This window comes from Melanotaenia boesemani, chromosome 12 (assembly GCF_017639745.1).
Source record: "Melanotaenia boesemani isolate fMelBoe1 chromosome 12, fMelBoe1.pri, whole genome shotgun sequence".
Taxonomy (NCBI): domain Eukaryota; kingdom Metazoa; phylum Chordata; class Actinopteri; order Atheriniformes; family Melanotaeniidae; genus Melanotaenia; species Melanotaenia boesemani.
In genome coordinates this window covers 22,961,118-22,974,738 of record NC_055693.1, presented here as the reverse complement: position 1 = coordinate 22,974,738, position 13,621 = coordinate 22,961,118, and the positions used below count along the sequence as shown (strand labels likewise).

The following is a 13,621-nucleotide window of genomic DNA, read 5'->3' as shown; positions in this document are numbered from 1 at the left end:
AGAGCTAGGCATGACCAACACGTATGATCATGTTTGCAGTGAGTAAATATTAGTTCATGGTTTTTACTGGTGTACTGTAGGTGCCTGAGATGTGGACCTATGGGGAAATGCAAAGATGCAAATTTAATTAAGTGAAATGTCTTAGCCTCTCCCTTGCAAATTACACTTTAATTAAAATTATTCCTGGACAACTGTGATAATCAGACATAAGTGTGTCCATACATAGTTCAGAATTGCTAATAAACTTACAAAAGCTTCTCATCTACAACCTCTTTTAATACTGGTGCAAATGAGAAAAATATGTAGTATTAATCTAAAAAACATGGCAATCTGTCCATCTCTGTTCATCAACCTCAGCCTTCAAAAAACTTGTGGCAGCTAATAGATGGTCTCATTTAGACATCACACTTGATGATGTCAAAGCTTTGGTGGTTATAGTTGATTTGTGATGTCATGCATAGTAAGCCTTTGACATGCTTTAGCCACTATGTGTTCATCTGCGTTGAACATTTTCTAAGTGAGAAAGAGTTATTGAGAAAAGAAGATGTGCTGTAAGACTGTATAGCACTCACTTTATGTTTGAAGCATAAGAAGTATACCATGTTTAAAAGTGAGGTCTTTTAAGAAATATATATCCCACATAGAGTCACTGCTAAGACTATGACTCTTTAGATAAACTGAAAAAAAATTTCCTTTTACTTTTTTCTTGTTTTCATTTGAGAGAAGCACAAAATAGAGGACTATCCCAGGGGGCACAAAGAAGTAAGAACAGAAATGCAGGGCAAGAGTTGTGAAGCAAAGATACGGCGTGAGGTGAAAGCGTAAGGATTGCTGGTTATTGTATAATTCCAGATCCATCCCGCTCTCCAGCAAAGTCATCTTTGGTAGCTGCAGCAGCTCAGTCACATAGCTCACATAGTCAATTAAAGCCCTTTAAACCATTCTGCAGCCCCTGCTGTAATTTGTATTCAGGGAACAACATTCATGATCTTGGGAGTGCATTATGAATAAATGTTCATAGATCCATTTAGAAATCATTAAAAAACAGGCTTGCTTTGTAACTCAGCAATCATCTTTTTGATTTTCTTCCTGTCTTTCATATCCAGAGACATGGGAAGTACTAACAACTAATCCAGTAAATATTTTTTTCTACTATTATTTGCTTAAAATGTTTACAGCTATGTTGTAACAGTGTTGAAATCCTGGCATACAACTCTACTTCTTAAAACCACTCACCCTCCTGCTGTTAAGAGTGACTTGTAAGTGTCTGATAAACCCTCCTCCATAAAAAAAAGTCTCCACTTCACCGTCAGTTTCATATCATATGACCAACTCTACGGCAGGCAAACTCATCATCACCTGATGATTTTGGAGACATAACTGCATAAGAAATTTTTTTAAGGTGTGCACTGGACAGTACTGAGTGACAGCAGTTTATGTCCAGAACTAGAACAAGTGCATGTCTCTGATAGGTGGCGACATGATGTGCTGCTGTATTGGCCTGATACCGGGCTGTGTCTAATATGGTGGAGATTGACTTACTCCTGCTGGCTCCCATGTAGTGAGAGAGAGAGGGGGGGATTTAAACTATTTTACCTCCCCAGATCTTCACACCTTCCCTCAGGCCCTCTCACCTCGATGGCTTAAATATTAATGGTAAGCTGGAGAGATAGAGGGTGAGTGAAGGGGGAGGACGACTGACAGCTTAATCATTGAGGCAGCAGCCTCCCTCTCTCCCTTTCTTTAACACTATGGGCGGCTGTCACCACGACTTACATGATGTAATCACATCCATAACCCTGATATGGGCCATCAAGGGCCATGCAGAGATAGTGAGACAGAGAAGTTTTTGGGGGTGTAATAAAAGAAAAACCTTCCAGCTGAGGTTAATTTATAGTAAAAACCCAAAAACAAGGGTAGAGGACGGCAGGGAAGAAGTATTATGTGACAGTGAGATATTGTTTAGTTTTTGCATGTTTTCCCCCATTTTCAACACTGTTAAGCATCACTTATTTTTTCTTGAAACAAATAAAAATACATATAACTAATGGCATTTTCTCTTTACATCAGAGTCTTGAATTATCTCCTTTCAATGAGTTTATTAATCAGAAAATGCTATCAACAGGTAACAATATTCTTGCCTTAGTTTGGGCATAAAATATCTAATAAACAGGCTATGACTTAAAAAGGGCAAACTCAGCTGTAAATACGAAACAATGAAATTGGGTCCATGTAGGTGAAGTGAAGATTTCTGGCTCTGCATCAAAAGAGCCCAGATGTGTTATGTCAAATATTCAAATTATGTTGTATAAATTATATATGCACTGGTTTACACACATTTCCAGATTAAAAAAAAGCATTTTGGTAGATTTCTTTCTCAAGTCTGAAAAAATAAATACACACACACACACACACACACACCCACACACACACACACACACACACACACACACACACACACACACACACACACACACACACATATATATAGGATTTCTAATGGCTCCATCATTTTCTACTTCCGCTTTTTTATAATAAATGGAAACAGAGATGTTATATCACATAAGTAGGATTTTTACTTGGGAAAATTGTGATTTCAACAAGGCCAAAACAAGAACTGAACAGTACCAAAGTGGCATGAAAACAGTAGCATCACCCCTGCCTCTTTCAACCATTAATGGGTAAAAGATGTGAATAGGGAAAGTCGGGTAATTTTATAGTTATTGCTTACTGCAGAAGAAAACAATTTCAATCAGGCTTCCAGGTATTCTGACAACACGGAGACAGAGCTTTTGATGCAACAAGGTTTTGATCTGAGCATGTCACAGATTGTTGTCAACACATCTATATTTTATGATGCCAGCACACCTTCTGTTTGACACTCGCTGCTGTTTCCAAAGTTCTGATTTCCAGCCATATAATATTGCAATAGAGCCAGAGGCACCTACATTCACAACAAAATGAGATCATCCCTTTTGGGTGAAGCTGACTGAGAGAAATACTGAATATGGTATGGCAGTACAGTCATTCTTTTACACTATGTGCATGGAAACAGACATTTAAAAAAAAAAAAACTTGAACGCTATATTTTCAAAACTAAGATTAATTATAAATATGTTATCCTTAAGATGAGGTTATGGGAAAGATGGGAGATTAACAGATTATGTGGATTTAATTGTGGACAAATAACATCATGACCCTGCTATCTGAGCAATGTATAATTATGCACACAATGTATATTAATACTGAATAAAAATAGCTTCTTAGAACTAGGCAAACATTTATAGAGTTAATGGAAAAATGTGGCCCTAAAGTGACAAATGTGACACAGATTTTTACTGGGAGACTGAACAACAAATGGAAAGCTTCCTTAGAGACCTTCCCTCATTATCTGTTTCTCAATTACAGTATTTCCCATGTGGAAAAAGAAATCTGACCAAAAACAAGAATGAGGATATGAAACATGTCACGACTACTGCTTCTGACCTGTTAACATCAATATAATTGATCTCACTGAGGCTGCCGTGGCCATGCATTTTGAAGCTGACATGATGTACAGTAAGACTAAACAAAGGCAGAGTTGCCCTTCTTACCCCATTTATAGGATATGTCTTCCATCCCAGCTCTCCAAGCACAGACGTTGTATCCAGCAGCACAACTGCAAATGGGGGGAAAAAATGGTGAGCATTCTGACAACACAGAGAAAGTCCTATTTTCACACTTAGATTGAAATTTTAGTCAGTAGCATCTTCATCTGGACATTTTTGTATTTAAAAAAATAAATCTCTTGGATGAATATTTATGAGTGTGGTGGCACGTTCAGACAGAGCAATGTTTTTGTCACTCGCAACACAATTTAGGGGCAGACTGGTTGAAATCAGATTGCTGTCTACAGTCTATACTCTCTTTTCCAGCTTCAAGCTACGACAGGAAAACACTTCTCTACTGCAAATGACTTTTCATGTGATATAGTCATCATCTTCTGCCTTTCCTTAGATATGGAAATATGCATGTCATTAAATTTCATATTCATCCAGACCCTCATGTGTTTTATTACATAGAGAATTAAAACTTTGTTCAGACAAATTATCGTTGGAACTGAAAGTTTTCAGTAGTCTTGACAAAAATGCTATTTTTCATTGAAAATATTACCAACCTTGTTGATACTTTTTCTTGCTCTCAAGGACAGTAGATTTAATAATTCAAGAGGAAAATGTTTCTTCCAGAGACAAGTGATTTACAGTGAAAAGGAAAAGATATGGCTTCCTGAATTTATCCTCATTGCCAGCATAACCAAGTTGAAACAATGTTTTTACCCTCACTTATGACATCAGGGAATAGGCCGACAGAGTTCCCAATGTCTGTTTTGGAAAGTTAATAAATATTACATGGAGCCTATATAGTCACCTTGTCAAATGCGCCAAGTACACAATATGTGTGTCAATGCAGTTACAGTACGTCCTAATTATGTGTGGATGCACTGCATCATGAGTAGATGTGGGAAAACAATAGTTTTTCAGGACGAAAGTGCTTTCCAGCAGAGGAATAACAACACTATTCTCAAGAGGCTTGTTTGAAACTCTCATTTTCTCTCACTTGACATTCATCATCAGCAGATTTTATTAAAATTGCTACATTGTGAATCACACATGATCAATGCTGACACTGATTTCTGACAATCAAAGCGCATTTTCTACTTGGATAATGCTGGATTTGATGTGTCAGTCAGTCATAAATGTCCACTTATGTCTGTCTAAGTGGTCCTTAGGGGACTCATTATACCAACAATAATCTTTATAAGCAATGGTATCCCCTAACTAAATCTCCACTATTACCATTACTGTGGTATAACTGGTTATTGTAACACAATGGGCATCAAAGCAGGTAGTTTCAGTTCTGTGACAGTGTAATTGTTATACTCTACAAAGTCGAGGCAAAAAAGACAAAGGATGTTTGTATCTCAAACTGTACTCTGAAATGCAGAGTTTAAATCTCTTTATTTATTTGGCAGTAATCACTTTTGGAGTCTGACTGATATTTACTAACTGGAGTTTTTACTGTGTGCCTATATTGTACATTGCTGTCGTCCAACATCGAATTCTTTTTACAACAACTTGACTGGGACAAATCCAGAAATACACCATAAGACATGTTATAAAGCAGGTTAAATGGCGCACTGTGGCATCCAAGGTTAGAACCAACCATTTATAAACAGCCCCAATTTTGATGGAGTTAAAAAAAAAAAAAACACAAAATATGTTTAAAAGTGTAAATCGTACCAGTGAGCTAGTGACTGCACAGCATTCAAAGAGCTCATTGCATGTAGGCAAACATTTTTTCTTAGCAACACAGGAAGAAAATAATTCAGCACAAGATGCAGACTGGAGAGTTGCGGAAACTCTGTTGAACCTCTTTGTGTGAAATATAATCTTTCAGCACTCTAGAATTCCTAAACACACAGCCAAAGCAGCCAAAGCATATTACACAGTGACAATATAGAATAGCTACGTCTGTCCATGTCCATGCATCTAATTAAAAATTCGACTACTGCAGATACAGAGACAAAAATAAGCAAAATAGAATATCGCACAGAATATTAAATCTTCTGACTTTGACTCAATACAGGAAGTGAATCTTATGAGAAGGAAAAACAGCATAACTATCCAAAGTCCAATCCAAAGTGGATTATAATTGATATTTTTATGGCGATATACATATGTTTCCCCTAAAATTTAGATGTGATATTATGAAAATGTACTCAAGTTGCTCAAGGAATAAACAGATAAGCAAATAAATAAATAAATAAATAAATGTGTTGTAAGAATGTGTTGTGTAACTATGAATGATTAAAGCACTCATATTTAATCAATAACATAATGACTTCATTACACTTGTGATAAGTAATTCCCATGTTTCATTAAAATTTGTCCAAATTAGTTGTCAGCTAGGGCAGAAAAATACGACAAAGGTGGCAAAAGTCTGCACAACAACCCGGTCTTGTCTGGTTAGTTTGGAAGAACTGTTGATAAGTTCATATTTTGCCCCGATCAATGCAATGTGGTTTACGAGAAAGTTTGCGTTTCATTGTTTGGTGCTGGTCTTGTCTTTGTTTTCTCTCTAACCATTGCCTCCCATGTTCCCTACATAGTTTTAATCTTTACAGAGACTGGCTGAAAACATGGAGCACATCAAATCATGAGTGTAGCTCCAGATGATGTTTATATACAGTAGAAAAGATTTAACCAGAAACTGAGCCCTTTTTTTCCTATCACAGCTGAGCACATTTAATGACTCATACTGTGTTATAGCAGTGTGAGATTAGGTGGAGAAAATGGACATTGATCTATATGAAATTGCAGCAGATTATTCTATTGATTGACTGTCCTGTCCAGCACAGCGAGGAAAGACTTCATGCTGATCCTTTCATCCTCCAACCCCATCCTCTCTATACTACTAGTTTAATATTTCCTCTATTGGCTGGTTTTGGATTGATTCCAGCATCTCAGTATGTCTTTTTCTGCCCACTGGTGCCAGGTCTGTGCCACATCTGTCTGAGCCAAGCTTGAAGACTCGCTGGCACTGACAGTGGTGTTAATGGACACCATTAGACGACAGTGGGCAGGTAAGCAGAGCAGCTCTTGGAGAATAGCCTATTTACTAATAGCTAGCTGTGGTGCTTACTGCAGCGAGCAGATTATGAACTTGTCTCACTATATGCAAAGACCTGCTGATGTACATCATGTTCAAATGTCAGTCAGATCAAATCTTTGTGTTTCCACCACATCAGCCATTCCACTGATGGAAAAGTTGAAGGAGGTGCTTAAATGAATTAACCTTTCCATAACGTGTTTAATAAACCTTACTATATGTCTAAATTTGACAGCATGGAGGTTGTGTTCAATTTGTGATAAACACATAAGCTGATGTGATATAAACCCTTCTGTTACAGATGTGTTACCCAAAAAACAGTAAGATACTCACAAAGCTAAACATTCTCTTACCTGATTTATAATACTATCAATTCAATAAATTACTATTTTCACTTCCTGTCAATTCTTATCACTTCAATACATATGGCTTTCTTTACCTCCTAGAAGGCTGAGCAGGCTGTAAGCACGTACAAGGAGGGAGAGAAAGTCTATATTTGGTGGTGTAAAATTTGGAGGCTTCACAAAGCAGCTGCAAGACATTCCCTAAGGACATTCAAGGTCCCTACTGCACCATTGTTTTTTCATATGGGACAACAATTGTGTTACTTTTAGTTTCTTTTCCTTTAGGTGCTGTTTGATTTAGCTGAAGTACAGGAACACTTGGGTAGAGTTGGTAAAAGATCATGTTTTGGGTAAAAACTATTTCAAAACCAACAGACATTTTGTTTGCTTTATATGCACCTAACCACTGGGGGTCAGTTACATCTGTATTGCTTTCTTATTATTACTTCTTCTTCTTATTATTTTCTTATAATAATTGTTTGTCTAATGGGATGTAGAAAACAGAACCCATTGGTCATCAGTAATAGTTTACCTGCTTTACATTGCATATAAGGTTATGTTAGCTTTTTCTATTTGATTTTATATGATCAAAAACTTGTCAAATGTTTGCCAGAGATTAAAAAAAAGCATAAGTTTGTAGAATGTGTGCATATAAGCACTTGTTTTTATGAGTGTGCACCTGTGCTTGACAGTGTGTATATTTGTCTCCGTCTACTGAACAGCAGACCTGCCAGTGTACCCTAAAACTGCCTCCACGTAAATATCCGTCCATCTATCCTCTCTTACCCTCCCTGCATCTCTCCATAGAGATATCTCTTGTGAGGCACCCACAGAACTTGCCTGGAGATGAGGGTCCTCTGGGACTTCCGCTGGATAGATATAAATAGAACATAAGCTGGCCAACTCATAAATATATGGAGCTCCAGTAGAATGATGACATCTCTTGTCTGGCCTACAGCCCTCGCAGGCCATGCAACCACACCAAAATAACTTTAGAGTCAACAGGAATGCAGTCTCTCCAGGTATTACTTTGTGTAAAGCTGAAGTGGGCCACTATTCAGAAAACACAGATGCTGGTTGTCGACAGATGTACTGTATCATTAAAGTAAGGGACATTTTGTATATATATATATATATATATATATATATATATATATATATATATATATATATATATATATATATATATATAACTGTGGTATTTTATTAGTATGGTATGGTTTCAATAGCAACACAAGCTTTATTTTTTAAAATTTTGAAATAATAAAACCTTTCATTTGCAAGCTTCCTCTATACTCATTCTGGTAAACAGACAACAGCGAGTCTTGTTAAAAAACAAACAACAGCATCTGATGAACAGACACTCGTGAAAATTGATTTTGGCGAGTGTTTCAGTGAGGATTGCACATTGTCATTTAGCAGTGTAAACAAAGCACTGGGCTCTCAACAGATGAGGAGATGATATGCTGTGAAATGGAAAACTATCCATAACAGAGACAACCTGACAGGCATGACAGGATTTTCAACACACTCTCCACACTCAATGATCCAAGATCAAACAAATATTGAACAACATAATAGACAGCAACAAAGCAAATCTTAGAATGTGGTTGATTAGATCTGATAATGGCTTTAAGTGTATCTAAATGAGTGGTTTATGAAGGGAATTCATGGCTGTTGCGCACTGGTCAAATGATAAAGCAGCACTTGTTGAGCATGTTGTTGTCCTGTCAACATGTCAACCAGTAATTTTTTAGTAAAACTAATATCCCACGACTCTTTGTGGCAGTAATATTCCAAGCAACACAAGAACTCACTCATGGTAATGCTTGTTTGAATCTCTTCAGCAATCATTTTCCTATTATCATACTGAATGGGATTTATATTGATAGATGTGACTGGACAGGAGGTTGAACAACCATTTTCACTGATGTGATCACTTCATTTAATCTTTCTGACAAACACTCTTTATATCGTCATTTAATTTATTTATTGGCTTCAACCTTAGCAATTTATTAATCTTCTTAAAGGCTTTTCAGTGCTCATCTAACCTGCATAAAAACCCACACTGACAACACATTATACAAAGTACAAGAGATGCACTGTTAGCTGTCCATATCTGAAACTTGGCTGTATATGTTGCATAAGTTTAGCTTTGTGTTGGTGCATTCAAACCTTCGGAGTGTAGTAATTCTATTGTCCACATGAATTCTCTTTCATGTCTTTCATGTCATCTCATGACCTTTTCAATCAAGGTCAAAGAAAAAAGTGTTTCGGAAATAAGAGAGCTTATATTAGTTCGACACTATGACTGAAGCCCCGGTAATTTCCATCTGTAATCGAATGCAAAATCCTGCACTGACAGTAGGGTGTAGCGAACCGCCAAAGAGTTTAAATGCAGTGTTTTCTGTGAGATAAAAGCTTTAATTATCATATATTTTATATTCATGGGGAAAAGCAGAGTTGTAGTCCTTAAGTGGCAACACAGCTACTGACTCACAAAAGTATATTTGAATATAATTATATATTTTTCAAGATTTTGTGATCTAACAAAACCTCATTTGCACAAATCACAGTCCTGGAAGCTTTGTGGATGACAATATTCCAGTTTTTGACCTTTTTCTAAATAAAAAAAGAATATTCTGATTATGATGTTTGAGTTTGATATATTAAATTTATATTTCCATTATCTATATGTTACAGATCATAGTCAGACTAATGACTCGTGCCCATTTGTTACATCCCCCTACACCACTGTGATGTCTGCACCCATTCTAAACCCTCATCACACGCACATAATTCAAAAATCAGAACATTAGTTTGCTCTGGTTTCTCCTTCTTCATTTCCCATTCGGTTCTTCATCATCTGTAGCTGGAACAAACACTGCAAACTAGTAGCGTGTGTCACAAGATGCTGGGAAAAGCATCAGAATCAGTGCAGTCAAAGTGTATTCATGTCTATATAATGCAGCTAAGACTGTCATGATTTGCTTATTTCTTACTCCAAATATAATATCTGGGTAAATGTCATCATATTTCTTTCTTTTACAAGTCAGTGGCCACGTTTACATGAGCATTTTAATTCCCCTTTAATTCAGAATAAAAACTAAACCCTCTTAAAAAGTTTTAAAATGACTTCATAAACAACTAATTCCGAATGAAAATGGCCATCCTGAATTAAACTTTATGTAAGTGGCTGGTTTATTCTGATTTTTAATCCGAAATTAATTATTCCTTAATCCTGTGTATGTTTATTCCACTTAAAATTAATTCCGGTCACTCTGCGCATGCTTGTTTCCTTGTCCTGTCGCAATGATGGTACAGTACTCTATCTCTCTTCTCCTTCTCAGCTGACCGAAATGAAGTAGTATGTGTCGAGCTGCTGCTTCAAAACTATAAAAATCAAAGAGAAAGTGGTTCTTATTATACGGTCTTCCATGTTGTAGACAAAACGAAAAGAAGCAGGAACTAGATTTTGTTTTCTTCTGGTAGACATTAATCCAATGAGAACCCTTCCCAACCCCGAGATTTTAAACGAACTTATAAAGGTGATTAAACATGTTTACCATGTAAACCTTAATTTGGAATTACTATTTCTATGTAAACGCAAAGGAGAATACTTTAATTTCAAATTATTTAATTCTGAATAATTATTCTGCATAAAAAAAACAAACAAACAAAAAACATCATGTAATTGTGGCCAGTGTCTTATTTAAAGACTTTCTCCTTTCTTGGTCAGATATTGTAATGCTTGTAAATGCATCCATGGGTAAATGAGAAATGGGACCCAGATTATTTATGATGCCACACACAATCCTTGCATGGACAGCAGAACTATAACTCAAATTGCTGCTGAACGTAGAAACATTTTTTACTCCATAAAAAAATTTGAAATCAGTCTCAGACTTTGAACAGAAATAATTTTGAACATTGAAGGTCAAACATCCAAGAGAAGTAGCACAGATCAGCTTTAAAGAACATCCACTGACATCTTCAGCTTGACCTTTTGTGATTTGGTAGGGAGCTGAGGCTAACACAGGAAGACCAACAACCATGCATGCTCACACTTACATCTGCAGCCTGTTTAGAATCACTGATCAACTTAAAATCCATGTCTTTTGAATCTCAGAGAAAGCTTAAATAACCAACGAGCACAGGAAGAGCATGCAAACCAACATGCTGGCCCAAGATGATACGAATAAAAACTGCAAAAGCAAAAAGCTCCTGATGGATGAAATTAACACTTTTCTTTTATCCTCCCAACATCAGTGCACAGCAGTTTTTTGTATGACACAATATGATAATAGTAAAGCTGATTTTTACTGTAAATTTACTTTGAAATATTTACAATGAGAATAAACATCACAGAAACATGGCACTGTTAAAAGCGATGCCTCAGTGATTTAAAATGAGACATGCAAAAAGAAACTGATTTAATAAACCTACATCTAACACAAAAAGACACACAGTCAAAGGTGCACAGCTAACACTTTGTAGCTGTTTTGAATTTGCTGATTGATTGATTTTTCTTGACACCAGTGGCGAATATCTCCCTTCATCTGATGACAGCGATATCTGTTCTCTGAAGGAGCAAAAGCTTTGATCAGACATCAACACAAATCGATGCAAAGAGCTGAATAAGTTTTCGCATGATGTTCTCACAGCTAGATCAGTTTGTAACGGTCTGGCATAATGACAGGCTTAAATGTTACTGTAAGTCACAAAGCCTGATGTCTTTTACTAAATGGCCTCATATTTACTGAAAAGTACAGTTGACAAACATAGAAGGAATTAATATTTGATGCTTTCATTTGACCCATCCACTTAATTTCTGTCCTGATTTTATGCTTGAAAGTCCATCAGGAGAAAACTGAATAATAGCACAAGTGTAGGCAGTTTGCTTCAGCTCAGATTTCTTTTCCAGTGGGTCAAGAGATTAAAAAGAGTTTTGTTACAAGTTTATTGCAAAGGATTTTGGTGTTATTGACTTGACAAGGTAAGAGAAATGTGGGGAAAAGACGGGTAAAAGTAAAGATTGTAAGAGGAGATCTACTGATGGGAAATCAGCTTTATGAAACACGGCAGTGAGCGAGTAGAGCATTGCTAATAACTGTCTGCAGTCCCAGTTGGGTTTGTAGGGGATATGGCACACAGGCAAGAGTCAAAAAGTGATTGTTTTTTATTGTTCTTGTAAAAGTTGACATTGCGACCATTTTGTCTGTGAAATTCCTAATCTCTGACGCTCTGTTTGTTTTTCTTGAAAAGCACTGATCTGCACTGCCATGTAATTGGGTCTGTCTGCAGCCTAAAGACTAAACACATTCTATAATGTTGCTGAGCATGAAAAACACAAGTTTAGTATTTTTCATGGTCACAAAGGTGACCAGATTTTAAAACCAGGAAAACCACATTCACTGAACATACCAGAAGTCTGGTGTTGCTTAAACATTTCTCATATGATGTCTCCTGTGTTTTTTAACTGGTCTTTGTGATGCAAGTTTCTGTATCTCTGCTGCTCTCCATCGCTGTGTGGTAGACGGTGACTGTGATTTTGCCACTTGAGGTCCCAGACCAGTCAATATGAAAGACTGAAGTACAGTTAAAAGCAGACATCAGTTCAATCATTCAATCTGTGGCAGAGAAAAACACACTGTGAAGCTGTTATGTAGCAGCTGTCTAGGAGAACAGGGAGTAGCATCCCTCTTATTGAACAGAGAGAACAATAAAATATAACCTGGGGGGCAGATCCCAATGTGCTCCTTGCACAATCAATAAGACTATTTTAAACCTCACTGATGTAGCAGGTGTACGCGTGGGTGCACAAGGAGCCATGAAGAAACACACACGCAAACACCAGCGTGCAACCACACACATGCACATTCCACGGATAGTTTAAAAATGACAGGTGGACAGCAAGTTTATGGAAAAGCAAAATAAGCATACTTGATATGTTTGCTGCTTTATAAAATCACCTTATGTTTTATAAATTTAATCTCATATCCTCACCCATTTGACATGCAGGCACACAATCTATAAATTTGTCAGTAGCTCATAACCGTTTAGTCTAATATCTACTGCAACAGTTAAAGCAGAAAACACGCAAGTCTGCTCTCCAACTCTCCAAAAGATAAACACAGACTCGCTCTGTCACCCACTTAATGGTTCAATCTTGTGGCTGTCCTGCCTAAACTCTGTGCCTGTCTGAATAATATAGAATTTTTAATTAAGCAAACACCGAGGAAGTCCATTTAGCAGCTAAATTCCACAATTTTATTTCTTCTGCTTTTTTTAACTGGAGAAATAAACTGAACTCTGCTAAGATAAAATAAAATAAAATAAAATAAAATAAAATAAATAGTTTCTACACCAAGATTCTCATTCTAAATAAAGTTGTGGTGCATTCCAGTGCATATAGGAAATTACAAAGAAGTAGTAACTGACATATAACTACATTTAGATACAAGATTATGCACTTGTCGTTTTGTTATGAGACTTTTTTCCACTTACTTCACTTATAAAAGACTAAAATAAAATCAAAATAAATTTGCTCATTCAAACTTCTTGTCTTCAACTGCATGAATGTAGTGTTGCCGGACTGATTGATGGTTTGCCCGAACTGTTAAACGGAT

The 13,621-nt window shown here is 36.6% G+C and overlaps 1 protein-coding gene across 3 annotated transcripts in view; it reads right to left on the bottom strand.

Annotated features, from left to right (window-relative positions):
* epha6 (eph receptor A6) overlaps positions 1-13,621 on the bottom strand; it is a 196,422-nt gene that overhangs the window by 172,428 nt on the left and 10,373 nt on the right. For all 3 annotated transcript variants that reach the window (XM_042001122.1, XM_042001123.1, XM_042001121.1), the window contains one exon: positions 3,594-3,658. In XM_042001122.1, the coding sequence (XP_041857056.1) occupies positions 3,594-3,658 (65 nt within the window). The remainder of the gene's footprint in view (positions 1-3,593; positions 3,659-13,621) is intronic.